This window comes from Ogataea parapolymorpha, chromosome IV (assembly GCF_000187245.1).
Source record: "Ogataea parapolymorpha DL-1 chromosome IV, whole genome shotgun sequence".
Taxonomy (NCBI): Eukaryota; Fungi; Ascomycota; class Pichiomycetes; order Pichiales; family Pichiaceae; genus Ogataea; species Ogataea parapolymorpha.
Window position 1 is genome coordinate 991,537 of NC_027863.1, and position 25,490 is coordinate 1,017,026.

A 25,490-nucleotide genomic window follows, 5' to 3' on the forward strand; every position below is an offset into this window, starting at 1 on the left:
GGCACGGACACGAAATCCTGCCGATCGTACATTGCCAAAACAGCCAGACCCCTGATTTGTTTTTCTAGAGTTTGGCGTGCAAGGGAGAAAAATTTTCTACCGATATTGAAATTTGTTCTTTATCAAAGATGACGGGCGAGGCATGGTTATTTATTCTGGCAGTTATCGTGAATGCGATCAACTTGTTCCTACAGGTTTTCTTCACCATCATGTACAGCGACCTGGAGTGCGATTATATCAATCCAATTGAGCTGTGCAACAAGCTGAACAACTACATTGTTCCTGAGGCCGCTGTGCACGCTGTGTTAACTGCTCTGTTTCTGGTTAACGGCTACTGGTTCACCTTCCTGCTGAACCTGCCAATCCTGGCCTACAACGCTAATAAGATCTACAACAAGAACCACCTTCTGGACGCCACAGAAATTTTCCGCACTTTGTCCAAACACAAGAAGGAGTCGTTCGTTAAGCTTGGTTTCCACCTGCTTATGTTCTTCTACTACCTCTACCGGATGATTGCCGCGCTTATTGCTGACGATATGTAATACATAACCAGTATAACCATTATACTTCCCGTAATAATTCGTTCAATATTTGTAGTTTGTCCACCACACCAAAATGAGGGTCGATGACTCGTCGCAGCCGCAAAAGCCTTGAAATTGCAGGAGGCCGTTTTCCCTCGTTTGTCTTCACGCTGCGCAGCTGCTTGTACACTCTCATCTTATTGCGGTGGTTCTCGCTTTTTTGCAGGTATTTCTGTCGCAAGCTATTCAATTTCATGCTGACCTCGCGTCGCTGCTGTCTGATTTCGTATATTCTGTTCCGTTTCTCGTTCTTGAGTTTGTTCAATTCCGAAAGTTCGGTCAGAATCAGGTTGTTTGTAAGATATGTATCGATAAGACGAGAAAAATGTCTATCGATATAATCCTTATAGTTGCGCAGAAACTGTGCTGCTTTCTTGCGCTGCACACCAACAGCTTCCGCTGGAACGTCGTTGCTTTCGAGGCGATCGACCAACGCCTGTTTGATAACGTCCAATGTTATTAATTTGGTCTTATTATGTGGAACTCGGCCGTATTTAATCTCCAGGTAGCCGGTTGTGCGTCGTCTCTTGTCCTGAACAGACCTCTGCGATTCCATTGTTTGCGAGCGGCGTTCCATCACCTTTTCTCTATGTTGCTGGGTCACCCGCTTCCGTGTCGCTGCAAGTACCTCCTGGTCGACATAATCGTAGTAAGCGGGCGCCGGAGGAGTTCCTGGAGCCACAGGAGAGCCGGGCTCGGCTGAAGAGTCGCGCGACTCGTCAGAAAACTCGGGCGAATTAGGAATGATGGGCGTTTGAGGCTCGGGAGCTCTTTTTGGACGTCCAGGTCTTCTTTTAGGGGGATCGACTATGGTGGAATTGGTAGTCCCCGGCGTACTGTGCGGTGGCCGTTTTGGTGTCTGTTTTGGAGTCCGTTTTGGAGTCCGTTTAGCAGCAATCTTTGGAGTCGCAGGCTTCGTCGATCGTCTGACTGATCTCGGAGTAGCGGTGGCAGTCTGTCTGGGCGTTCTCAACGGAGTTTCTTTGGGTGTCCGGGGCGTATGCTGCGGTGTCGGTTTTTCAGGAGACATGAACGAGCTAATTTCTGGCGTTTCTGGAGAGAACTCTGGTTTTGGGCTTTTCGCAGCTTTTGGTGTTCTTGGAGTTCTGTTCGCTACAGGACTCCGCAAAACTTTGGGACTCTTGGGCGACGCCCTTGTCCCAGCCGTGTCTGCCTTGGGCTTCAGCACGAGGCCATTGAGGTCAATTTTCCTCCTGGCAGAGCCTCTTTTCCTAGCCTCTTTTCTTGCCTCTCGTGAAAGCATAAACACGCGTTGATAAACAAAATTCCCGGCGCGACGATATTTTTAGTCACCGCGACGATTTGTGCCACGCAGAGCAAACAGGTTAAAATTTCGGGAAAAATTAGGTAATGAAACGTAGAGTTATCTTAATTTAGTACATTTCAATTGTTTATAATTGACAAACCTCTTCCTCCACTACATGACCGACCCTACAGCGCAACCTGATTCCCCAGTGACACTACCCGACCCGCCAGAAAATCCCGCAAATACAGTTCCCTCACGCACACTATGGATGGGTGACATCGAGCCCTGGTGGAACGAGGAATTTATCACCGACGTGTGGGCCAAAACAAACAAACGTGTTCTTGTGAAAGTTATAAAGCCCCGCCAGAATGCCCTTGTGCACCAATTGGCACACTCTGGATATTGTTTTGTTGAGTTCGAGACTCCCGAAGACGCGAAAGAGGCGTTGAAGCTCAACGGAACCATTATTCCAAACACAACAGATAAACTTTTCCGCCTCAATTGGGCATCTGCCGCGACCCTCAACTCGCAGATAGCCCAGACCCCTGAATATTCGCTTTTCGTTGGAGACCTCTCACCCGCAACTACAGAAGCGCATCTGCTCGCACTTTTCCAGACGCACTTCAGCACAGTGAAAACAGTGCGAGTCATGACTGACCCGGCCACTGGCTTGTCACGTTGCTTTGGCTTCGTGCGATTCTCGAGCGACGAGGACCGGCAAAAAGCTCTTGTCGAGATGAACGGCAAATGGCTGGACGGAAGACTAATTCGCGTCGCTTTGGCCACTCCCAAACACCAAAATCAACAATTCCGGAAACACCAAATCCCAATGGAGCTTGATCCTTACCACGCTCCAGGACTGCCCCCTATTGGCTACTATGCCGCGCCCCAACCGCCTCCCGCTTATTCCGATCCTACAAACACTACCGTCTTCGTGGGTGGACTGTCAAACAATATTACCGAAGCCACTCTTCTTTCGATCTTCGAGCCGTACGGCCAGATTGTCCATGTGAAGGTGCCGCCTGGAAAAGGCTGTGGGTTTGTCAAGTTCACGCAGCGCACAGACGCCGAACGCGCAATAGAGCAGCTTCAGGGATACGTGATTGACGGTTCGAGAGTAAGACTCAGCTGGGGAAGATCCAACAGAAACCACTTGCTGGCAGCTCCTGGCCTTGCCGCCGGAATGCCTCAACACCAGCCACACACTCAAGGGCCCCCACAAACACCAGGTATGATGATGCCTGGGATGGGTCCGCCAATGTTCTACGATCCATACGCGGCAGAGTCTCAATATGTCGACCAGAATGGCCAGTACATGTATGTGCCGCACTACGCTTCTATGCTGCCCCCGGAAAAGACAGACGACATGTAGAATAAACGAAAAAGACAGTTTGATGGATTACACATTAGCATAGTTTGCTAAGATGCTGTCAATTTGGGCTTTGTCCATTTGTGTCCATTCCTCGATAGAATACGAATCCGTGATTTTTTTATTCCACTCCATGCGGTTCTTTATCACTTCCGGTGACTCACCAGGGTGAATCTTGGTTCGCAGCGTGGTGCGCAGATAGTCAAGGTTCTCTATTGCTTTCCGGATGTCCAGTTGTTCAAACACGGGTTTGATCTTATGTTCTTTTAGTCTGTTTGTGAACCGGGGGGACTTGCCGTTGGAGCTGATCATTATTTGTAACGGACCCTGTCTATAGGTAGAGCCAAAATAAAAATCACAATTTTTAGGCTTATCAGCAAGATTAACGTTCAGGCCCAGCTGCCGGCAGCGGTAATAAATTTGCAAGCTCAGGTCGTAGTTGTTGAGACAAGTAAGCACCATAGCAAACCGACTGCTCGAAATGCGCTCTATTTCGTCGCGATCGTGGTTGATATCCAGCTTGCTGATATCTCCTGGTTCTTGATACATCTGAAGATCTTCCATTCTGAACTTGCGTTCTACCACTCTGAGCAGTCCTAACTCAGAGTACTTGCGGATCGACGGATGGATTTCTGGAGCCACCACTGTGATGAGTGCATCGGCTTGCAATAAATGATTCACCCTAGATAATCCAACATCCCCAGCACCTACAACGAGCACATGCTTGTCTGAGGTTAGCAAATTGGTTTCGAACACTCACTCTTGACCTGCCACGCGAGCATCAACGAGCCATGCGGCTCTGGGATTGCAATAGAGGACATGTCAATCTAAATCCTAGATATACAATTTTCCACCTCCAAATCGCTATTTGCTTACCCGGTCATTAGTGGAATGTACTTGCACCTCCGTGATTTCGATTTCGTCCTCTGAATTCACATCGCTCTCTTTGGCCTCCGGTGAAGTGTCTCCAAGGACCTCCGGGAATATCCCATAGAATTCAGCCAAGTCGGCACTAGTTTCCTTTGGCGCGACGTCTTTATAGTTGATGTTCTTATTCAGCTGCAATCGATACCACTCGATGATAAAGATAGCAACGTCACCTTGATGTTTAGTCTCCAAGTAGTCCGTAACAGCGTTGGACACGTTGGGCAACGAGCCGTCCAGCAGGAAAGTCAATCGTTCTTGTACCGAGTAGAGTCGCTGAAATAGAATAATCTTATGTTCACCGTCTGCCAGATACTGAACATACTCGCTTTGAGACAGATCCAAAGCGCGATCTATACCCTTTTCTCTGATGCCTAAGTAGACAGGCAACAATGGGAAAATATTCTTGAAGTCAGCCATTGATACCTCGTAGACTACCTTGAGTCCTCTTTTCGAGCATTCCAGGGTGATTTCCTCTTGCAAATCAGACCATACCACTACATGCGGCTTGCTGAACTTGAACCCTGGCCGATTGGTATAGTTTATGTAATGTAATCCTTCCTTCTGCTTGCTGGACAAAAGGAGAGTATTTCTTTCGGAGCGGTTGATGACATCTTGCAACTCGTATCGATCGAGCCTCAGAGCAAACGATTTCTTGTCTTTACAAGCACATATGAGCAGCCCAGTAGGCTTGTGTATGTAGATTCCAAAGAAACTTAACAAATCCGTGGTAAATAACTGGTGTTTATCCAAATATTCTCGTTTAAGAGATGGCTCTATAAGAGGCAGCCTTGACGTCGGCAAAAGACTTGGAACATCTCTATAGTGTGTGTAATGGAAGGCTGTATCGCTTGATCGCACGAGCTGCTCTTCTAATAACTCGAACATATGATCGACAAGCACATCCGTTGAAAGTAAAGTATCAAAATACAAACAGGTAGTTGTGAATTAATCAAAACACCAGGTGGTACTTAATGGGACCCAATACAAATAGGATAGTTTCTTCCCTTATAGCGTAATGGTTATCGCGTTCGGCTACGAACCGGAAGGCTCCAGGTTCAAGTCCTGGTGAGGGAGAAACATTTTTTTAATTATTTTTTTGGCTTTGATAGTATACTCAATTTTTTCAAAGTATACAAATTATTTGGTTTTGGCCTCGTCGACCTCTGCCTTCACATCTGCCTTTGCAGATTCCGCCTCCTCGACGAGCTCTCGCAATTTTTGCTTAGCCACCGTCTTGGTGTGTGTGAGAGTGGCCCCTGCAACACTCAGCATTGGACGTAGCAGGCCCATATAGTGAGCAAAATAGGCCCCTGTAGCTAGGATAATAATCAGCATAAACAGCAACGGGTTACGGAGAACAGCCATGAACTCATTCCACCCCAAAACAAGAACCAAGGCATACATCCAGAAAGGAATCGAGGTCGTGTTGGCCATAACCGAACGCTTGGCTTCGATATAGATGGCATCCATCTCTTTCTTGACCCTGGACAGCACTCCATTCTGCTGTTTGATCGATAAAAGCTCGGCAAATGTGGTCTCCTTGTCGTCTTCATCCAGCTCTTCGGAGTCAGTTGTGGAAATATTCACTGGTGGAACAATTTCCTCATTAGTTTTAGTCAATACCATCTTGCTGAATACTGGTAGCAGACTCAGCACGGTATCTCTGGCTCTATTATACTGCTGGTCAATCTCCAGTGTATTCAGCCAAACCCTTGGGACGTCATTATCGTCGTACCTGAAAAGATCTTCAAACTTGTTTCTTAAGATACGCGAGACCGTGTCTTCTGTCACATAATCATGAATGATGTCTTTGAACTTAGTCCAAAACGATTGCAGTAATTCAACGTGTGTATCCTTGTTTTCTTGCTCTGTCATCCCAAGCTGATAATCATATTGGTCGTCCGAGACATATTTCGATTCTAGGCTTTGTGTGATCTGATTGAACTCGTTCAGGACTCTATCCCAAAGATCTGTTGATGGATCTCCAGTGATTTCTGCCAACTTCTCCTTGAACTGGGTTTGAAACTTCTTGGTCAGCCTTGATAATAACAGATTCTTTTCTTTGTGTCTCAATTGCTCACTGACATCACTTAGTTCTTTCTTCAGCTGTTCCAGCTCGCGCGAGTGATCAAAGATACACTTGCTTGCGTCCTCGCGGAACTGAGTCACAATGGCGGCAGATTGAGCTGCTAATATATCACTGAACTTTGCGTCGCGTTTTTTCTTGGCAATCTGGACTTGTTCGCTAAACTCACTTACAAGCTTCTTGATCACAGAGTTCAATCTTTGAGAATTTGTCTCCGTTAGTCTCAGATCAATCTTTTTGATTAGTTGCTCTCTGCGTTCAAGATACACGCTTTGATTGTACCTTGAAGCAGAACTATCGTATGGCGCAAGGGCCTCGGAGCGCAACTCTTTTAAAGCGTCTGCAAAGTCTTGCGAATCCTCCAGTTTACCAAAATCAACCATTTGGTACTGCTCTTCGAAAATGTCGTACGCCTGTTGCATGATTTCATCGCACCTAAATCTTGCAACTAGTATCTGTTGTGTCGGAAGGTCAAGATCCTTGTTTAACTCAATCTGCTGCCAGATTTGGTCCATATAGATGGTCCAAGCGTCTATAGGGATATTTCTGTGATACTCTTGTTTGAAAAGAGAATCAGATGCAAACTTATCACCCAGCAATCGTATGTCTTCCTCAAACCTTTCTTTCTGGAAATGCTTATGGGAGATGCTAACGAATCCGAGGTCGAAAAAATCAGTTATCTTGACACCTTCACAATTCTCAGGCCTGCTCAAACTATCCCAAATCTTATTCAGGTCGGTCTTGAGGTTCTCTTCAAGATTCTCCAGTGGCGTAACGCCTGTGAAATCACGCACCACAAATAGCAACAAGCATTTCTGTCTGTTTGAATGGAAAAGACTCAAGTTGACTTCAAACACAGTCTTGAGAAGCTCCATGTTGGCGCCCTGATAAAGTCCGACTTGGTGCTCCCAAATATTAACTATCAGTATCTCGGACGTAGAGAGCGCAAAGAGAGCTGACTTACGCTCAAAGTCCTTATCATCTGCTTTCTCTCTTCCGTCCACACCCTCAACGTCAAGAACAAACACATGATTCGTATTCTCAGTGCGCCCAGACTCGGCCTTGGAAGACGCTATGTATTTTGCGTGGGATATCCAAATGCCCTTTGTGGTTTGTTGTCTTTTCGCCTCGTCCATGACCTCGAACTCAGTGCCAAAAAGACGATTCAACAAGGTCGACTTACCTGTCGATTGAGACCCGAAAACGGACACTATGTGGTAATTAAGGCCATTGTCGTCCTTTCCGTCATAATATCGCTGAATGTAGGGCAACAAGTGCTCGTTGAAGGTCTTGTTCTCGTCAATGAGCTGGAGGGAAGACATGATTTAATTGTTTTTTTTGGAGCGCAGGAAAAACCAAAATACAAAGAAAAGCACAGCCGGTTTTACTATTGGGGCAGCGTGAAGGATAAAAATTAATTGATCCGTCCTCAGCGCTCTGGAAATGGATTCTCCAGCCACGCGGCTAGATCTGCAGCTTAGTGGACAGCTTAATGGACACTCCAGATGTGTAACGCTTGCAGACTTGCCTAAAGAACTACTGGATAAGATTTTAGGCTACGTTGAATCATTTGACTATATCCCTTTTCTGTTAAGTTGCAAGACCATCTACCATAAATGTCATTTGACTTTGTTTCGTCTCAAGCCAGTCAGGTTGCAATACACCGGTAGCAGTCGTAACTTCCGTTACAATAGAAATCTTCAGACAACATGGAATTTATTGCAGCACATGTCAAATAACCCAGAAATCTACGCCGAAGTAAAGGTATTTCAATTAAAAAACAGTGTTTCAATCAAGGAGTTTGTGAGAACTCGAGTGGAGTCAAGAAACTGTCAAAGTCGTGGCAAACGTTTTAGCCTAAAGGTAGACTACAGCGAGATCCCCAGCTCCTTGATTTCGGTGCTACCAAATTTTGTAAATTTGAGATATTTAAAAGTGGACATTGAAAACTTTACATTTTTGAGAGATCTTCTGGAAGCTCTTCCAATCACGTTGAAGGGCCTCAATGTCAATATCAATGTCGCAAATCCCAAATTTAATGCCAAGGAGACACAGATGCCTGAAATAAAATGCAGGGGTCTAAAGACTCTGGCATTTCATTCTACCAGCAAGGAGCCAATGATTTACGGCAAACTGAAAAGCAGGCACGTGATGAAAGTACCCAGCAGGTACCTCATGGAAGAAAGCACGTTTTCAGACTTGATTCGGGAAAAATTTGAGCACGATGATCGAAGTATCAAGAAACAACCAAACCTCAAGTATTGCGGCGAGATGATGGCCCTACTGATCCAACAGAATGCGTCCACTTTCTACTCAATTGACATCCGAGGAATTGATGCTACTGTAATTTTCTTGAATCGATTCGTGGCCTGTCCGATGAAGAATCTGCGCGTCATCAAGCTGTGCAACCTCTCAATCCCTAGACTTAGGTGGTGGCTTCCTACTTTGGAGCAAAGCAATTTGAACAAGCGACAATTCATGCCAAGCAATTCAGAGCTCTCACTGCCTCCTATAGTGGTTGTATTTTCCAAGCTATTCACTAGTACACCTCAAAACAGGGATGTACAATGCCGAGCAAGGTTTTTCGGTGATCCCGAGGATCACTGGTTTAGCATGGGCGGCGAGGCTACTGAATTCTGGGAGGAGATTCATTATCAATAAATTGGTATTCAGCATTCAATTGTTACAAGCGTACGCAGCACATTTCGAAGACACACATACTCGTAGAAAATAAATTCAAGCCAGAAAAAATACGAGCTTGCATTATTTAGTGTATAACAAAATTGATGGACGCTACTCAGGGAAAATTGCAAAAATCCTTGGCACGGTTCAAGGAAAGGTATGTTCTCACTACAATGGTTGCTCTAACAGGATAGAATCTCAAATGGATCTTATTATGAGGCTCAACAGACAATGAGGGCGATTATCAACAGACACGTCAATTCTGGAAATTATGGCTCGGCTGTTGAACTGCTCTACCAAAGTTCCAAAATTCTGATGGAGTTCAAGAGATACGACGAAGCATGTGATCTCCTTCTTTACATGATTGAAGTGTTTGAAAAGGAAAATAAATCAGTGGATGAATTTAAAGCTCATGATCTCAGCAAATTGATCGAACTCATCAATGTTATTCCGGACGAGGATCCAAACATTCTGAACCTTGCCAAGGAAGTTTCTAAGTTTGCTGTGAAGAAGAGTGGGTCAGAAGGTGGCTTTCCAGCTCTCAGCTTTGTCATTGGCTCTAAGCTGTACTACAGCGGTTCCGTGGACCAGATCAATGCTAGCGAGCACTACCTTCTCGTCAGTGGAACGCCTGAGAGTCTGCAGATGCTTGTCGACCTAGAATTTGGTGCATACTTGCTTGACCAGCCTAATACTTTCGGCACTTATCTTGCGAGAATGGTGATTCCATACGTTACTTTCGGTAACCTGAAGCTGGCAAGAAAGTCCGTCGTTGACATGATATCAAAGCTTAAAGAAAGCGATAGATCAGGCCTATTTTCCTTCCAACAGAGCGGCGATTTGCAAATTCTGGAACTGGGCACAGATACCGATCTACAAGATTGTTACGGGCTGGTGAATTTCCTACAATTGCTGATCGAGGTCTGCGAGCGTGCCAACAGCGAAAACGCTGCAAACTTCAAGTTGCTTGTAAACAGGTACTTCCAGTTGCTGGAAAGGAACAATCTGGCTCTCAAAGTGAATGCTATCGGGGAATCGTATTTCGGCGTCTCTATCGTGCAAAAAAGCGCAAACATGTTACAGGAGATGATGTCAGGGCTTTTGGGAGGTGGCAAATAAACCTAATAAGTGTCCTTTGCAGGCTCTTTGTCGAGCAACACGTTCGAGTGTTCATCAAACTTCACGTTCGTGCAGTCTTTACGAATCCGGGACTCGCCTAGCACCTCTGCTAGCTCATACCGCTTTGCCTTGAGAAGCTCATGCTTCGCTTCCTGATATGTGCACCACTTTCTACTCCGGTTCTCCATTTCAGGCCATTTGTCACACAGCTCTTGAATCTCCATCTCATAGAAATGAAACTCGCTTCGAGGTATCTTTTCGTTTTCGATCGTGGTTGGTATATTCTTAGAGTCCTTGCGATACCGTAGATCTTCAGCAACCGGTAGCTTGCCAAGTATCTTCCCCACAGCCCCCGCCTCTTCCCACGTCTCGCGAGAAGCTGTTTTGCGGAAGCTGTCGATCTCATCGGACTCAATTCCACCCTTAGGCAAAATCCAGCGGTCCTTGTGTTTGGCAGAGGAGATCATCAGCACCTTTGAGTGGTCGGGATTCAAAACAACACAGCCAGCAACCAAACGTGCACCGGTTTTCTTGTTGAACAATTGGTGTTTGCGGCCCTCGCGTGCCTCCAAGGTCTTTTCAAATTTAGTGGCACGGTCTGCAGAATTGCACTCCTCCACATCAACATAAATACTATCTTTATCGGGCATTAGCGACATTTTTGGCTAGAGTAAATTGTTTAATTAACATCAGATCACTAAAATTTGGGGAATCTCAAAACTATCATTGGGTCACGTGACCGAAGTCGCGTGTGACTGCTACAGTGTTTGATACAATATGGTTAAATTAACTTGTATATCCTTATCTCAAACGACGAGCCTCTCTCTCAGACTCCATCAAGCACAAGATGTCGTTTTCTCTGACTGGACCCTTGACGTTTCTGACAATGGTTCTGGAGGTGTCGTCCAAGAACTCGACTCTGACTTGGGTGACACCACCTCTAGAACCGGTTCTTCCAAGAACCTTGATGACTTTAGCAAGAGTGACTGGAGTTTTGGTGTCCTGAATGGTTAGTTGATAGATACTAGGGAGTGGGCCAGGCGACAACAAAAATATTGCCAGATCTGTGACGGACGATAGAAACTGGGACTGTCTAAATGCGGTATCCGTAAACTGAATCACAGCATGCTGCTGCTAGCAGTGGAGCGGATGAGTGTTTATTGATCTCAGATTCCTCACTTAACGCGGACTGCTCAGGAAAAGAGAGACGTGGATGGAGCACATGAACGAAACTGAACCATTTTTCACCGCAGTATTGTATAATGCTGCGTCTGGTGCTGCTAGTTCATACCATCTGTCCTGCTAGTCTATTCGCCGCTACTGTTCGTTGAAGTTTCAGCGGCTTTCTGAGCCAGTGAAAATCGTCTCCTCGACTCCCTTATTGGCAAAATGTTCTCCCATATTGTCTCTCTCGTCCAGATAAATGAGCTGCTTGTGGCCTGGCCGTCCTCTCCTGCGTGCTGTTGTATCATACATACCATTTCTGTGTGATAATACGAAGATGAAAAAATCAAGTGAAAATTTTTTGGAAGTATTGAAAAAGGTCGTGCTTGGTGTTTTAGGTAGGGTAAGTTTCTCGTCCTCACGATATTCTGGGGGTGGATCAATATAATAACTTCATGTCAAAACTAGTTGTCTTTGGAGGAAGCGGATTCCTGGGAAAGCGCATCTGTCAAACTGCCGTTGAGAGGGGACTCAGTGTGGTCTCTGTGACCTCTTCTGGCTCGCGTCCTCGCCAATTGCTCCCGGCCGAAAAGTGGCCAGATAAAGTTGAGTGGGTCAAGGGCGACATCTTCAAGCCCCACACATACAAGGATCTACTGTCTGATGCCAATGCAGTTGTCCATTCCATAGGAATACTCTTGGAAAACCCAAATTACAAGAAAGTGGTGCAATCAAATGACGACATCCTTGGAGAAATCTTGTCGTTCTTCAAAACAGCAAATCCGATGAAAAAATCGGTCTTCAACACTTACGACAAGGTGAATCATGAGAGCGCAATTGTGCTTGCAGAAACTCTGCTAGAGGTCAACAAGTCCAAGCCTGCTTTCGCGTACGTTTCAGCAGATCGTGGATTTCCTGGCGTGCCGTCTGGCTACATTGAATCAAAACGGAAAACGGAATATGAGCTCTACCAAATGCAACCCGCACTCAGACCGATCTTGCTTCGCCCCGGATTCATGTATGACGAGCAAGCCAGTGGCGATAGCCGCACCAAACTGAAAGATCTGCTCCTTGCTGCCGAGCGCGCAAATGAGACTGTGCTCGGCCATGTTTTAGACGGGGTGATAAGACCGCCCGTCAGTACCCAGACAGTGGCCAAATGGTGCCTTGACCGCATACAGGATCCTGAATTCCACGGCCCCGTTCTTCTGGATGAAATGACCCGCCAATCTGGTGCACGGGTGTGATAAAAAAGAATATGTTGCATGTGTTTAGATGATAATTAGTCTTTACGTGAGCAATGACCGATGGCGAGCCCATTTATTCGTTTCGTCCGTCTTACTCCGCTTTGGATTCCGAGCAGGAGCCTCCTCTGCCTGATACACGCGGGTCTGTAATTTCCTTGCCGTCCCCGAGCGGAGGTTTCAGCGTTCCTCCCAAAAGGCAATTGAACGGCAGACCCAAGTCGTTCTCAGCCGCCTCCGAAGACGCAATGACGCCATTTCCAGCCATGAGCATCAACAATCCACTGAGTCACGACCGCCGACTGAGCTCGTTACTGAATCTCGACCAATTATACGAAAGACTGGACGCAATGCGTCATATGCGCTCTATTAAACTGATTGGAGCGGTGCCCGAACCGATCCAATGGCGAAATTATTACAAAGACAAGGATGAACTGAGGAAATTGAAGAACAAGGAAACCGTGAAGTTCTACTCAGCGCAAAACGAAATGATAGAGCGGTACACCGCAGTCGACAAGTTGCTGGACTCAGGGATTCATATCTCAATGCTGGAAGGCTACGATACGAGCAATGCAGAGGACGGCTTACAGTTTACGAATCCGCCGGCGAATATAGACCTGGAAGGCGGCAAAATGTTAGGCTTCGACACCGAGGAGAATGCTGCAATTGTCGACTTAGCAATAAAAGTGAACTTTGTCATTAACGTTGTTCTGCTTGCTTCCAAGGTTGTGATTGTGTATTTCACCAAGTCTGTTTCGATCATTGCTTCGCTGGTGGACTCGGCACTGGATTTTCTGTCCACGCTTGTCATATTTTTCTCAAATAAGTACGCCTCTTCTCAGTCAGCACGGTTTCCTATTGGGAGAAAAAGGCTCGAACCATTAGGAGTGCTTGTGTTATCTGTGATCATTATTATCTCGTTTGTGCAGGTTCTACAGGAGGCTGTGAATCGGCTAATTTGGGGCCAGCACGAGATTGTGAAGCTGAATGCCATGTCTATCGAAATAATGGCGCTAACAATTACAGCAAAAATCGTTTGCTTTTGCTGGTGCCGAAGCATATCCAACTCGTCTGTTCAGGCCCTTGCGGAAGATGCCCGGACAGACGTGGTTTTCAACTTTTTTTCTATACTATTCCCGTTTCTTGGAGTTGTGGTTGGAGCATGGTGGGCTGACTCACTCGGTGCACTTTTACTGTCTCTGTACGTCATTGTCCAATGGTGTTTGATAGCGTTGGAACATATCAATAATCTCACGGGAGCAAACGCATCAAAAGAGGACTATCAAGAAATTCTGTATCTGGTTACCCGATTTAGCGAAAACATTACCAAAGTTAGAGAGTATCGAACATACCACGTCGGGGATCTTGTCAATGTCGAAGTTGACATCGTCATTGGTAATACCTCGCTAACAATGCGCGACTGTCACGACCTGGCTGAGTCGCTACAATATGCGATCGAGACACTACCAGTTGTAGAACGCGCCTTTGTGCATATTGATTACCGTGTGAGAAATTTCAAAGGCCATTTGAACTGAAAACAAAAAAATATTTCTAGAATAATGCAACTTCTCGCATACGCGTTAATTGTTCTGTTTCTCCAAAGCTTGGCGAAAAAACAGAAAGAGGGCGAAGCGATGTACAAGCGAAGTGGCTTAAAACACGTCGGTTATCGGCTTCAGTAGTCAACACCAGAACTGTTGTGGTTTTGTGTGACTACGTAGAGTAGTCAGTAGTCATGCTGTATATTGTATAGTTAAGATCTGAGAGAACGACGATCCTTATTTTTAGGGGTGCCCGTTTAATTCAAGCTGTGCAATTTTTTTTAGGTCCGAATCTTGTATGCAGGTCGACGCAGAAATTCCGACACAGTGCATTCAAACCGGTGACACACAGAGAATTCGAAGGAGAGTTTTTTGATTTGTAACAAATAATAACTTTCCGGTGATGAGAACCAGCAGACTCGCGCTGTTGCTGACCCTGGCGCTGGGTGTCCTTGCCGATGTCACCACCACTTCCTCCTCGTCATACTCCACCACGATTGCCGTTGCAAATGCTGCAACAACGGCCACTACCGGAACCGGTACTACATCAACAGAAAATGCAACGCCTACTACAACTTCATCTACGACTTCCAGTACATCATCCACACCAACAGCAGCCGCAGCAACCACTACTGGTACCACTCCAGTGACTACCACGACGGCAGCAACCACTCCGACTACATCTTCTTCATCTGAGACAACCACTTCGACGACCGCACCAGCCACAACCGAGGCAGCCACCAGTGACACCGCAACCGTTACACCTACGACGTCCTTGACCTCTGAGACTGGAACCGACACCGAGAGCACATCCTCCACCAGTGTCTCTCCAACCATTGTCTGGGTCACCATCACCGAAAATAACTCGGTGGCTACCGTCTCTACAACCTACTCACAGAAATTTTCATCCATGTTTTCCACCACGGCCACTCCGTCGTCGGGAGTCGTGGGACTCGGCTCGCTTACTTCGAAAGGTACGGTTGGTACCCTTCGCACGTACAAGACTGTCACAGTTTCCACTTCGTGAGCATCGATTCGCATGGCATTTGTGGCGCATTAAGAGGCATATAGGTAACTAAAAATAATTTGAAGACAGTATTTTTTTGTATGTCTGCGCGAAATATACCAAGCCAAGAGCAGGCTGCACAGGATCCAGTCCCTCAGTTCCAACTCATAGTCAGTACCGACAACTCGGGTTCATCGGTGCGGGACCACTTGGCAAACGAACGAGGCCTGCTGGCGTATATGAGAACCGCACTGAACTATTTTACTGTCTCAATAAGTGCCATTCAGCTGTTTAAACGATCAATTATCGAGCAGCTAATTAGTCCAACGCCGGACTATAGCCGGCTTGCAAAAGACCAGAATTTTTACGAAACTCTTGTGAGACCCTGGACCGTGATTATGTCTTGTTTGGGACTAATATTCATTGTCACCAATGTGGGAAGGTTTGTGGTGAATTCTAATCACTTGACCTACTACAATAGCTTTGGGATCGATGGCACAGTGATTCCCCTAATCTTTCTCATAATGATAGGTCTCGATGTTTACCTGATCTACAAAATAGCTTCGCTAGATTTTTCCGCTTAATGACATAATTTAATTTATTTATTTTACAATTTGATGCAATACACTGTTTTAAGTCCATCTGGTGCCGTAGCCAGAGACCATCTGTCCAATGAGCGCACTATGCTTGCGTATTTACGGACTTCGATGAGCTTTCTATCGCTTGGAGTCGGAGTGGTCCGACTTGCCAAGTACGCAATCATCAATCCGTTAAAGCCTTTAAATCTTGAAAAGTACCCAGAAATGTTGCGCCACGACTACTACATAGCCACAACATATGCAAAGCCTCTGGGAGCTCTGAGCTTGGCGGCTGCTCTTTTGACGCTTGCCTTTGGCATGGCTCGATACTGCATTATGTTCAATCGGATTGTCAACTCTGAGCGATTCCAAAACGGTGCAATACCAGCTTTTGCCATTTCTCTCTTCGTTCTACCGGTAAGTCTTATCAGCCGCGGCTGTGCAAATTTCATTGCGTAATTTACTAACATCTTAGATTTTCTCCATAGTGATCATATTCGTTGCTAAATTATAGCCATGGTTCAACTCTTGAACTTCCAATGGCTAAATAGAGCAACTCAATTTGGATCCTGTCTTCTTGAAAACAAGGGCCAGGTCGCCCGCGATCATCTGGCCTCAGAACGCACTTTCCTTGCTTGGCTCCGAACGTCGCTTACTTTCGCAAGCTTGGGAGTGTATGTGACACAGCTACTGGCCATGGGAGAGGCCAAGAGTCCTGGCTCTTCTACGACAAGGCTTGGAAAGGCTCTAGGGCTGTCTTTTATAGTTATGGCAATGGTCTCAGTGCTTATTGGGTGCGTGCGCTTTTTTATCGCCCAATCTATGCTTCGCAATGGAAAGTTCCCTGTCGCACACGTTGCACCATACTTTGTGTACGGCGTGACTGGTCTGCTGTCGGTCGCTTTGTTTGTAGTTCTGATGAGATAGACGGTATGGAATATATTTTATATCACGTGATGTCGTGTAAGGGCTTCGTACAAATTTTTATTCTTTTTTTCAAAAGGCGAACTGTTTTTTTAGTTAACCTAATTATTGCAAAATGGTAAGTAGCAACATGCTCTCAAACGACTAACTGTGTCAGGGAAAAGTCCACGGATCGCTTGCACGTGCCGGTAAGGTTAAGTCTCAAACTCCAAAGGTCGAGAAGACCGAGAAGCCAAAGAAGCCAAAGGGAAGAGCATACAAGAGACTGTTGTACACCAAGAGATTTGTCAACGTTGCCAACACCCCAGGTGGAAAGAGAAGAATGAACCCAGGTCCATCCTCCAAATAACTTCAGTGAGGTTCATAGCTATTGGTATTAATGAATTTGATACATATTTACAGGTATCCTAGCAGCCGGAGGCAATAATCAACGAGAATACCGAGCCAGAAAGTGTGACCAGTTTTGATGTTCTCTCGGAACCAGAACCCGCAGCTTTTGGGGTCGTCCAGGTCCACCAGCTGAGTCATTCTCAAGAGGCGGTATGCGCCGTATGCTGCTCCGAAATAAAACCCAGGTCCCATTCCGGCAAGGAATCCGCTCAACGTGTAGCATCCCATCTGGGCGGCGGTGAGGCCATGGAAGATGGTCTTGGATTTATCGCCCCAGGCCAGTGCCGTGGATTTGATGCCGGCCTCAGCGTCGAATTTTTTGTCTTGGTGCGCGTAGATGGTGTCGTAGTGCATACACCAGAAGAATCCACTCAAGTAGAGAGGAATCATCACTGGCAAGTTCCACACTCCCATGGCCGGGAAGCCAAGTAGCGCTCCCCAATTGAAACACAGACTAAGTGCCACTTGCGGGTAATAGGTGAACCGCTTGAACAGCGGGTAAGTGCCCACGAGAGCCAATGACGATGCTCCGAGCAGGAAACAGTCCATTGGCAGTTGAAGCAGCACCAGGAGTCCCACACCCAATTGGGCAGCCAAAAACACCGATGCTTGCTTCACGCTGACGCGTCCCGACGTGATTGGCCGTTCCATCGTCCTGGCGACCTTGTTGTCGAGGTTTCTATCGAGCAGGTCGTTGATGGTGCAACCTGCCCCACGCATCACGAAAGCTCCGACACCGAAAACCGACATCATATAAACGGTGGATGCCAAGGGCGCCGACGACATGTATGCTGCCATTGTGATTGCCCACAGGCAAGGGCTCAGGAGTAGCTTGGTGCCAATAGGCTTTTCGATCCGCATTAGCTCCATGTACGGGATGAGTTTTGGAGGGAATTTAGTCAGGTATCCCAGCCCGGCAAGGCGCTCCTCTTTGGCTCTTCTAAGATCCTCTGCAGAGAACGTTGACTGGAAACGAACAAAGGGCGCGAGCCTGCCGACTCTCCAGCAAAATGCTGGTCTCAATAAACGGGTGCTGGGTATAAACAATTGCATTAGAGAAAAATAATTCAGGCAGTGCGCCAAAAAGAGCTACCTGGATGGGAGGAAATAGCGAGCTCTTTTTGGCCTGGATCAGGGTGGACCAATTAGGAGTAAGCAACCGAACGATAGCAGTTGCCACCGTAGCTCTTCTCAAAGCAGATCCCACTATACTCTCGGGCCGTTAAGAGGACCCCGGTCAAGACCCTGACTCGTTTGACCCGCACACGACCAAGCTAGAATTTGAAAAACCAAACAAAAAATATATCACATACATCATGGACCAACAGATTTTGCAGGCTGTGGACATCGCATCGAGCGCCACAGCGGACGTCCAGCTGAAGCAGCAGGCGCTAGAGTATATCACGCAGATCAAAGACTCTTCGGATGGATGGCAGCACTGTGTGAATCTTCTGAGCTCCAATGCTCAGCTTTCGCCCAACGTCAAGTTTTTCATTTTCCAGGTACTCGATTCTAGACTTCCGTTCATGGACAACTCGCAAAAGCTGGCCGTCAAGGATTATCTGTTCAACTATTTGAAGAATTTGCTCGACAAGAATTTGGTGGAGCCCGTTTTTTTAAGAAATGCCCTTTCCAAGACCTTTGGGCTACTTTTTGTCCATGCCACACTTTCCTGTTACCAGACGCTCATCAAGGACCTCCTCTCGCCAGTCCAGGCAGGAGGGACTTTTAATGAGCTAGCCACAGACTACTATCTACGGACTCTGCTCGTGATCCACCAAGAGATCGGAGATCAAATGATCGCTCGCGAACCGGAACATCACGAAAGAAACAATTTGTTAAAGGATGCTATCAGAGCCAATGACATGACACTGATGACTGAGTCATGGAAAAGCATCTTGAAACACTTTTCAAGTACAAACACAGCACTGAAGAGAGACATATTGAACAACACCATTCAGTGTATTGGTGAATATGTCTCTTGGATCGAGATCAACCTTATTCTCGATGAAGAGTATTTAGGATTGCTATACCAGTTTCTTGCTAGCCCCGACGACCAACAGAAAATCACGACTGCAGGGTGCTTCAATGAGATCTTGCACAAAAAGATGGCGCCAATCAAAAAGTTGGAGCTCATCAATTTTCTCAATCTGACCAGTATCCTGAATCAAATGGACCTCAAGTCCAAAGAAGCAGATTTTGATGTGAATGTGGCATTTTCCAAGTTGGTAGAGAACCTAGGATCAGAGTTAGTCAACGTTCTCGACACCAGCTCCAACGAGGAACTGGCAAACACGGAGTTCAAAAACTTAACCATCAACAAAATAATCGATGTTTTCCCGCTCATTTTTGAATACCTCGATAACGACTACGACGATGTCGCGCTTGAGGTTTTCCCCTTCATTGGCAACTTTTTGCTTTTCCTGAAAAAGAACATCACTAATGAACAGGTTGATTTTTCCTACCTATCAAGCGATGAAATTCTCACAACACTGCTGAAAAAAATCATCATGAGAAAGAAGTTCGACGAGGATGATGATGGCTCCGAGGAAGAGTCGATCGAGCAATTCCAAGAGGTGAGGAACAAGCTGAACTCTTTCCACGATTCCATTGTCATTCTAAATGAAACATTAGCATTAGACGTCATGATTAACTGCATTAATGAGTCGCTTTTCAATTCCAACTCGGACTGGCGCACCATCGAACTTGGAATGTATGAATTGAGTCACTTTAGCGAAATTCTACGAAACAATGTCATGAATCTGCCCAAGACCATGATCAACAATTCCCGGCCATATTTCGTTTTTAACGAAATGCTTTGTAAGGTGATCGATGGCTCAACTACATTTCTGGTCAATCATTCGCTGATCCAATTGTTATTCTTCGAACTTGTTCTGAAACACTATACTTTCTTCACAAATAATAATATTCAGGTCGATGGAGTCAACAAAGACGAGATTTTGCTGAAGGTGCTCAAGATTTTTGTTTCCAATTTCGGAGTATTCAGCGAAAACGACAAAGTGAAGTACCGCTCATGGTATTTGTTTTATAGATTCATCAAACTAACGAAGCCACCTGTGGACGACTTCATCCTCGAAGAGCTAATCAAAAGCTTGCTTCCGCTTTTGAGCTTTGACTTCGAGGTCACTAGCCAGGCTAAACTCTCGGAGGACATTGATCTGAGTCTCATTGATACAAACGGCAGCTTCGATCACCAACTCTACTTGTTTGAATCCATTGGTTTGCTGCTTTCGCTGATCAGAAAATCTGACAAACGTGTTTCCATGTTTGAATCAGTGCTCCAGCCATTATTTTCAAATTTGGAAAAATGCATCAACAACATGTCGCAACTGAACCTCGGCCTGGTAGTCCAAGTCCACCACTCACTTGTATCGGTCGGTACTATTTTGAAAGGTTTTGAAAGCTTGAATGTTGTCGAGTTTGATGAAAAGTTTGTTGCACTGTTACAGCAGATCTCCCAGGTGGTGCTCATTACTTTGGAAAATTTCCTTGCATTCAACATTGTCAGAGAGGCCTCTGAATTCTGCGTTGTGAGACTCTTTATTCTTTTCATCAAAACTCCATCAGAAGCTCTGGAGCAGTTGCTTTCCAAGTTTATCTCTGTTATTATGATCAATTTCGACAAGCTCAAATTACAGGAGATTAACAATTTCTTGAACTTTATCGGCCAGATCATGCACCACTGTGGCAAGTCGCAACAGATATACATAATGCTGAACTCGCTGCTCACGCCGCTGGTCGCCAAGGTCATATCCCGTATAGAAACGGACTCATCTGCTGCGCAGGACGACTTTATGAAGAGAGACATTTTAGACACGCAGAAATGTTTTATTTCGCTCTTGGTCTCGATGAACAGTGACCACGTGAGCTCTTTGTGGCTGACAAACGAAAACAAAGGTACTCTAGTCAACATCATCAATCTTATGTTTAACTACATCTACAACTACCAAAACAACGATCTTTCGTTGGTTAAGGTGGCTATCACGTGCATCAACTCGCTAATTCAAGGCGTTGGGCTCGGAAAGGTTGTGGATCCAGAGGATGTGTTCAAGAACGACACCAACGTGTTCGAAGAGGCCAAGCAACTGCTAGTGACGAACGCACTGTTATTGGCCTGTGAAATGAGTTTCAAGATGAAAAGAGAGCTTTTGAACGATGCCCAGTACCGCAACAGTATTCTTTTGGAGGTCATTCGCACTATGAAGGCCGTCTGTTATGCCGGATGCGAGATCCCTGATCTACAATCAACCAAGAAAAATAAAGCCATCAAATTCAATGAGGAGATGGTGGAACAGCTACGGGCCTTGCTGATCTCCAATATGGGATTCCCCTCCGATCTTGCGCAGGATTTTGTTGAGAAGCTAGTCCAATTTAGCGACAGACAGTTCCTCAAATATCTGATCCAGTTGATCGAGAAGATGTAATTGTATATAACACCGCCGTTGTGGCTAGTAAAAATTCTGTGGCACAAAAAGTTAGATAAGGATATGTGTGGGGGCTATAAATTAAGTGTGCAAAAAAAAGTTGCCCAAAAAGCAGCCCGCAAACAAACAAGCTAAAAGATCTATATTGATATGAACCAGCTCGAGCAAGTAGAGCAGGCGGTTCCGGGACCTTCGTCTCATCCATCTCCACCTGCACCGCCAGCACCACAGATAAGAGCTGGTGCCAAGAGAGCGAATAGTGTTTCATTAGAGGACAAAGAGAAATTCCGGTCTCGGATCAACAGCCTATTCAAAGGGAGTTACCATGAGGGTGACGAATATTTCAAGAAAAGCCGCTCAAATTCATTGTATAGACCGATGAGACCAGCCGACCTTGGATCCGTGTTTGAACCGGACTCTCTTTATTTTGTCAACCATCGAACGCTTAAAACTGCTAAGGCTTGCACGCTTGTCAGTACAGATGAGCTTTGCCAATTTTTAGTCAGGCACTATACAGCAGAGCTTCCAGAGACAGAAAGAATGTTTCCGTGGCTACATGGAGTTCATAAGAATAACGCGGTCCAGCTTAGATTTCTCTCAAGTTTATCGAATCAGATTGACTCTGATCTACAGATAGGGGTCCCTTCTAACGTTCGCGGCCTCATGCCGGTGCGTTCTGCGAGTACCGGTGCTGAAGCCAATCGCTGTGATGACATAATTGCCGAAACAACAGGACAAATCAAAGGAACTGTTTCGCCGCATGACATACTTGTTTCCGTTTTTAGTGTTCGCAACGTGGAATTATATTTGCTCTCTATCCTCCCGGAAGACATTCTCAGTTCATTTCCGATAGATATGCTGGTGAAAGATTGTGTAAGCACCCAACTTTTGCCGCTGTTCAAAGATATGGATCCGCAGGTTGGCGTTTCCCTCCGAAACTTCCATATTCAGGTTTCCAAAATGAGCAATATATCAGATTTGGTCGTCTACTGCTTCAATGATGATCATGAACGCTCTGTTCATCTGTCCAAGAAAGAAGATAGTTGGAATGGCAAATGCAAGTGCGCGTCCCTGGCCAGACTACTGCATATTGCCCAACTAATGTATACGACAGATCACCCCGAGCTCGCTCAACCAGGTCAAAGGAAGCTTTACAACACTTTCGTTCTCGATGACGTCAAACTTAATGCGCTAGAAGCTTCGAATCTTCTGTCAATACCCTTGTTAAACCCAGATGCGTCTTCGAAAGCAACAGGCGACCTTTGCTCTGACTACGATATCGAGGTGTTCAACAATTGGGACTCGAATTACCTTTACCGTGAAAAGCTCGAAATCTCAAAGATGTCTTCAGCAACGGAGGTACTTGACAATGTTTGGTTTGGAAACACAACCGATTTTGAATGTCTCCATATACAATTGAACTCGGGTAAAAAGCCGACTTATGTTGATTTAAAATCGTCGAATTTCCCATTGCACTGCGATCCTACAAATACTGTTGTCATCTTGAAGAAAGATGACCTTGCCCAAAGGCCTATTAGGGAGGTCGACGCCAAGCTGATAACTTTTCCAAGAGCGCATTGGAAGTTATTTGTGCATTGCATTGATGGTGCGAGGTTTCCAACTCCAATGGAATTGCGAACCGTTGTTTCTAGCATTGGCTATTTGCAACAGATATACCTCGAGTTTCCTCCATCAGGTTCTGTGGAGATCGCTGATTTATCGGAGGAAGATATATTGTGCATAGTCAACGTGTGCAAATTGCTTTGCTTCCAGTGCACAAAAGAATTTCCAGGTCTTCTATACTGCTCCGACGGCTACACGGAGACCTCGCTACTCGGACTTTGCTTCATCATGTACTCTCAAAAGATTGGAATCGATGAAGCAATCATTCGTCTACACATGCAGTATGGTCGGCCTTTTTTCATATTCAAGTCTGATTATTTGCTGTTACAAAAACTCGAACCAATGATACTGAAGTTTGCACAGCTCAAAGGCGATAAATTAACTCTTGAGGATGACAAAGGCATTGTGAAATCATTTTTGTTAGCTCCTAAACATGTCAGGCACAAGTCCACGTTGGGCATGTCTTTCAATTCTGTGTTGCACACAGCTACAGGTCAGCACATTATACATCTTCGTGAGCAACAAAAAGGACGCGCTAAAGATTCTGATTCCGACACGGATTCCACATCTAGTTTATCTTCCGCTGGTACTGATTTAGAAGTGGCGGGTGTATGTGAGTCAGTGGCAGGGTCTATCCCTTCAAGGGTGCTTCCTCATCTTTATTTGGGGTCTTTGAGTCACGCATCCAGCCTCCGACTGTTAAAGGAGCTTGGTATCAATTATGTTGTGAGTGTTGGAGAGCATGTGCCTTGGCTAGACGATTTGGAGTACGCTACAGGCATGACTGAGAGTGGGTGTGAGATTTTTAAGATTTGTTCAGATCAAAAAGCCGACGGAAGCGATTGTGGTGTTGAAGAAGTGATGAGGATTAATAATATCAACGACGATGGCATTGGCACTCTGACAACCACCATTAATGATGCTCTTGACTTTATTGACAAGTGTTACGAGAGTAATGGAAAGGTCCTGGTCCATTGTCAGGTTGGCGTCTCGCGCTCGGCCACTGTTTGCATTGCAGAGGTCATGAAGAGAATGAATGTGAGTCTTCCTCGGGCATACCTTTATGTGCGTGTGCGCAGGCTGAACGTGATAATCCAGCCTAATTTGAAACTGATGTACGAACTGTTCAAATGGGAGGAGCTGTTTATGCGGTCAAAGCTGAAAAAACGACAATTCAGCGTTTCTTCTCAATCGTCGAATGGCCAATCTAACAACTCGACGTTCTCCACGAATAACAGCGACAGATCGTCTTTTTCGAATAGTGTGGGGTCAGTGAGTTCCACCTTCATTTCATCCTCTGCGCGAGATAAGCCTAGGTTCTCCCTAGCTGGCTACGAAAGGGCGATATCCGAAGAGGCTGACGAGTTTGACATCCGACACCTCGATCTTGGGCCAGAGGATGTTATAAGTAACACTCCTGGCTTCATACGTGAGGTGGACTGGTACATTCTTTGCAGAGAGATATTTAATTTGAACCGGGCTTACATCAAGCCTGGTAAATAGTCGTCGCATATACGAGTCGATCGTCGGCAATATAAATTTTAACGAGTGAAAAAACACTGCTACTTTTTTATTCACCACCATGAGGTCCACCAACGTCTTGCATTTCCAGGAGACGCAGTCGGTTTTGCTGCGTCGCCCATGGAAAACCTACAGAGATGGTACGCTTTTCTACGGCATGACGAAAACAGGAAACAAGAGAGTTCCTCTGACCACAAAGCAAGGGAACAAAAACTTCTACAAGGGAACCAGATCGTCGGGTATCGGACGTCTGAACAAGTGGGGAACATATAACATTGACTACCAACGTGTGCGTACTTTTGTGGCACCCTCGAATCTTGCCGACTTCAGTTTGAAGCCACTGGTGTCTTCAAACGCAGTCATTCCAAAGAACACGTTTGATGGCTACTCGAGCGTTACAGATGGTAGGTTCTTGTTTGATAAAGTGAAGGAGTATATTGAGACCGGTGAGGTGAAACATCCGCGCACAGAGGACTATATCGAGAGAGCGTAAATGTACATAGATAAAGATTGATTAATTGATCGTAACGGCATCTTCTGGTTTGTCCTCGTCTTTCTTGAGCACAAAAGGTAGCGTCTGCTGCTTTGGCTGGGCTGGCTGCGGCGTCGAAACTCCAGAGTCATCGTCTATAGTGTCATCCTCGTTTGACTTTGGCTCCAACACTACTTTGTGTTCTTTCACAAGCTGCTGTAGAGGAATAGTCTTCGGCACCAGGTCTTTCATGAACAGCAGGCTGTCGTTGTTGTGGACCACCTCGTAAAAGTCGGAGTATGCGATTTTTTTGCGCTTCTGTGATTTGGCATGGAATGAGGCCTGTTCTACAAGATTCATGATGAAAAGTTCTGTGGCAGCTCCCAGTAGATAGTTGGCTGACTCTGTTGACGAAACATGCTCAGGGTCAAGCTTGACGAGTTTCTTGATCCTGGAAATAGGTAAGCTTAACGAGCTTTCTGACGGTTCTTCCTCCATTGCGACGCGAAATTAAATTTAAAAAAATTCAGTTTCGATCTTCGCGATCATCA

At 45.8% G+C, this 25,490-nt stretch overlaps 19 protein-coding genes and 1 non-coding gene across 20 annotated transcripts; 12 read left to right on the top strand and 8 right to left on the bottom strand.

The window, feature by feature from the left end:
• Window positions 1-128: 128 nt before the first annotated feature.
• Window positions 129-542, top strand: HPODL_03583 (ER-derived vesicles protein ERV14; the record flags this gene model as incomplete). The annotated part of the gene is made up of 1 exon (XM_014079907.1): window positions 129-542. The coding sequence occupies one exon, from the start codon at window positions 129-131 to the stop codon at window positions 540-542; it is 414 nt and encodes a 137-aa protein (XP_013935382.1).
• A 19-nt stretch (window positions 543-561) lies between these two features.
• HPODL_03584 (uncharacterized protein) lies at window positions 562-1,611 on the bottom strand (the record flags this gene model as incomplete). The annotated part of the gene is made up of 1 exon (XM_014079908.1): window positions 562-1,611. The coding sequence occupies one exon, from the start codon at window positions 1,609-1,611 to the stop codon at window positions 562-564; it is 1,050 nt and encodes a 349-aa protein (XP_013935383.1).
• Window positions 1,612-2,023: 412 nt separating this feature from the next.
• HPODL_03585 (RNA binding protein that negatively regulates growth rate) lies at window positions 2,024-3,220 on the top strand (the record flags this gene model as incomplete). The annotated part of the gene is made up of 1 exon (XM_014079909.1): window positions 2,024-3,220. The coding sequence occupies one exon, from the start codon at window positions 2,024-2,026 to the stop codon at window positions 3,218-3,220; it is 1,197 nt and encodes a 398-aa protein (XP_013935384.1).
• Window positions 3,221-3,247: 27 nt separating this feature from the next.
• Window positions 3,248-4,038, bottom strand: HPODL_05212 (dehydrogenase/ferrochelatase; the record flags this gene model as incomplete). Its single annotated transcript, XM_014079910.1, has 2 exons — window positions 3,248-3,945; window positions 3,978-4,038. 2 exons carry the CDS (start codon window positions 4,036-4,038, stop codon window positions 3,248-3,250), a joined length of 759 nt encoding a protein of 252 aa, XP_013935385.1.
• Window positions 4,039-4,081: 43 nt separating this feature from the next.
• On the bottom strand, window positions 4,082-5,029 carry HPODL_05213 (uncharacterized protein; the record flags this gene model as incomplete). The annotated part of the gene is made up of 1 exon (XM_014079911.1): window positions 4,082-5,029. One exon carries the CDS (start codon window positions 5,027-5,029, stop codon window positions 4,082-4,084), a length of 948 nt encoding a protein of 315 aa, XP_013935386.1.
• Window positions 5,030-5,145: 116 nt separating this feature from the next.
• HPODL_05420 lies at window positions 5,146-5,218 on the top strand. The gene has a single exon. It is a non-coding gene; the product is annotated as a tRNA-Arg (tRNA).
• A 63-nt stretch (window positions 5,219-5,281) lies between these two features.
• Window positions 5,282-7,552, bottom strand: HPODL_03587 (Protein SEY1; the record flags this gene model as incomplete). Its single annotated transcript, XM_014079912.1, has 1 exon — window positions 5,282-7,552. The coding sequence occupies one exon, from the start codon at window positions 7,550-7,552 to the stop codon at window positions 5,282-5,284; it is 2,271 nt and encodes a 756-aa protein (XP_013935387.1).
• A 406-nt stretch (window positions 7,553-7,958) lies between these two features.
• Window positions 7,959-8,891, top strand: HPODL_03588 (uncharacterized protein; the record flags this gene model as incomplete). The annotated part of the gene is made up of 1 exon (XM_014079913.1): window positions 7,959-8,891. One exon carries the CDS (start codon window positions 7,959-7,961, stop codon window positions 8,889-8,891), a length of 933 nt encoding a protein of 310 aa, XP_013935388.1.
• A 125-nt stretch (window positions 8,892-9,016) lies between these two features.
• On the top strand, window positions 9,017-10,031 carry HPODL_03589 (uncharacterized protein; the record flags this gene model as incomplete). Its single annotated transcript, XM_014079914.1, has 2 exons — window positions 9,017-9,069; window positions 9,107-10,031. The coding sequence occupies 2 exons, from the start codon at window positions 9,017-9,019 to the stop codon at window positions 10,029-10,031; spliced, it is 978 nt and encodes a 325-aa protein (XP_013935389.1).
• Window positions 10,032-10,033: 2 nt separating this feature from the next.
• HPODL_03590 (Polyphosphate phosphatase) lies at window positions 10,034-10,690 on the bottom strand (the record flags this gene model as incomplete). Its single annotated transcript, XM_014079915.1, has 1 exon — window positions 10,034-10,690. The coding sequence occupies one exon, from the start codon at window positions 10,688-10,690 to the stop codon at window positions 10,034-10,036; it is 657 nt and encodes a 218-aa protein (XP_013935390.1).
• Window positions 10,691-10,832: 142 nt separating this feature from the next.
• HPODL_05214 (uncharacterized protein) lies at window positions 10,833-11,512 on the bottom strand (the record flags this gene model as incomplete). The annotated part of the gene is made up of 2 exons (XM_014079916.1): window positions 10,833-11,033; window positions 11,510-11,512. 2 exons carry the CDS (start codon window positions 11,510-11,512, stop codon window positions 10,833-10,835), a joined length of 204 nt encoding a protein of 67 aa, XP_013935391.1.
• A 138-nt stretch (window positions 11,513-11,650) lies between these two features.
• Window positions 11,651-12,442, top strand: HPODL_03592 (uncharacterized protein; the record flags this gene model as incomplete). The annotated part of the gene is made up of 1 exon (XM_014079917.1): window positions 11,651-12,442. The coding sequence occupies one exon, from the start codon at window positions 11,651-11,653 to the stop codon at window positions 12,440-12,442; it is 792 nt and encodes a 263-aa protein (XP_013935392.1).
• Window positions 12,443-12,495: 53 nt separating this feature from the next.
• Window positions 12,496-13,974, top strand: HPODL_03593 (uncharacterized protein; the record flags this gene model as incomplete). Its single annotated transcript, XM_014079918.1, has 1 exon — window positions 12,496-13,974. The coding sequence occupies one exon, from the start codon at window positions 12,496-12,498 to the stop codon at window positions 13,972-13,974; it is 1,479 nt and encodes a 492-aa protein (XP_013935393.1).
• A 409-nt stretch (window positions 13,975-14,383) lies between these two features.
• On the top strand, window positions 14,384-15,570 carry HPODL_03594 (putative secreted protein; the record flags this gene model as incomplete). Its single annotated transcript, XM_014079919.1, has 2 exons — window positions 14,384-14,963; window positions 15,077-15,570. 2 exons carry the CDS (start codon window positions 14,384-14,386, stop codon window positions 15,568-15,570), a joined length of 1,074 nt encoding a protein of 357 aa, XP_013935394.1.
• Window positions 15,571-15,603: 33 nt separating this feature from the next.
• On the top strand, window positions 15,604-16,078 carry HPODL_05215 (putative membrane protein; the record flags this gene model as incomplete). The annotated part of the gene is made up of 2 exons (XM_014079920.1): window positions 15,604-15,981; window positions 16,040-16,078. 2 exons carry the CDS (start codon window positions 15,604-15,606, stop codon window positions 16,076-16,078), a joined length of 417 nt encoding a protein of 138 aa, XP_013935395.1.
• An 806-nt stretch (window positions 16,079-16,884) lies between these two features.
• HPODL_03595 (4-hydroxybenzoate polyprenyltransferase, mitochondrial) lies at window positions 16,885-17,931 on the bottom strand (the record flags this gene model as incomplete). The annotated part of the gene is made up of 1 exon (XM_014079921.1): window positions 16,885-17,931. One exon carries the CDS (start codon window positions 17,929-17,931, stop codon window positions 16,885-16,887), a length of 1,047 nt encoding a protein of 348 aa, XP_013935396.1.
• Window positions 17,932-18,194: 263 nt separating this feature from the next.
• Window positions 18,195-21,323, top strand: HPODL_03596 (Nuclear pore protein involved in nuclear export of pre-tRNA; the record flags this gene model as incomplete). The annotated part of the gene is made up of 1 exon (XM_014079922.1): window positions 18,195-21,323. One exon carries the CDS (start codon window positions 18,195-18,197, stop codon window positions 21,321-21,323), a length of 3,129 nt encoding a protein of 1,042 aa, XP_013935397.1.
• An 855-nt stretch (window positions 21,324-22,178) lies between these two features.
• HPODL_03597 (uncharacterized protein) lies at window positions 22,179-24,449 on the top strand (the record flags this gene model as incomplete). Its single annotated transcript, XM_014079923.1, has 1 exon — window positions 22,179-24,449. One exon carries the CDS (start codon window positions 22,179-22,181, stop codon window positions 24,447-24,449), a length of 2,271 nt encoding a protein of 756 aa, XP_013935398.1.
• A 79-nt stretch (window positions 24,450-24,528) lies between these two features.
• Window positions 24,529-24,960, top strand: HPODL_03598 (54S ribosomal protein L27, mitochondrial; the record flags this gene model as incomplete). Its single annotated transcript, XM_014079924.1, has 1 exon — window positions 24,529-24,960. The coding sequence occupies one exon, from the start codon at window positions 24,529-24,531 to the stop codon at window positions 24,958-24,960; it is 432 nt and encodes a 143-aa protein (XP_013935399.1).
• A 21-nt stretch (window positions 24,961-24,981) lies between these two features.
• HPODL_03599 (DNA polymerase epsilon subunit C) lies at window positions 24,982-25,437 on the bottom strand (the record flags this gene model as incomplete). The annotated part of the gene is made up of 1 exon (XM_014079925.1): window positions 24,982-25,437. One exon carries the CDS (start codon window positions 25,435-25,437, stop codon window positions 24,982-24,984), a length of 456 nt encoding a protein of 151 aa, XP_013935400.1.
• Window positions 25,438-25,490: the final 53 nt, after the last annotated feature.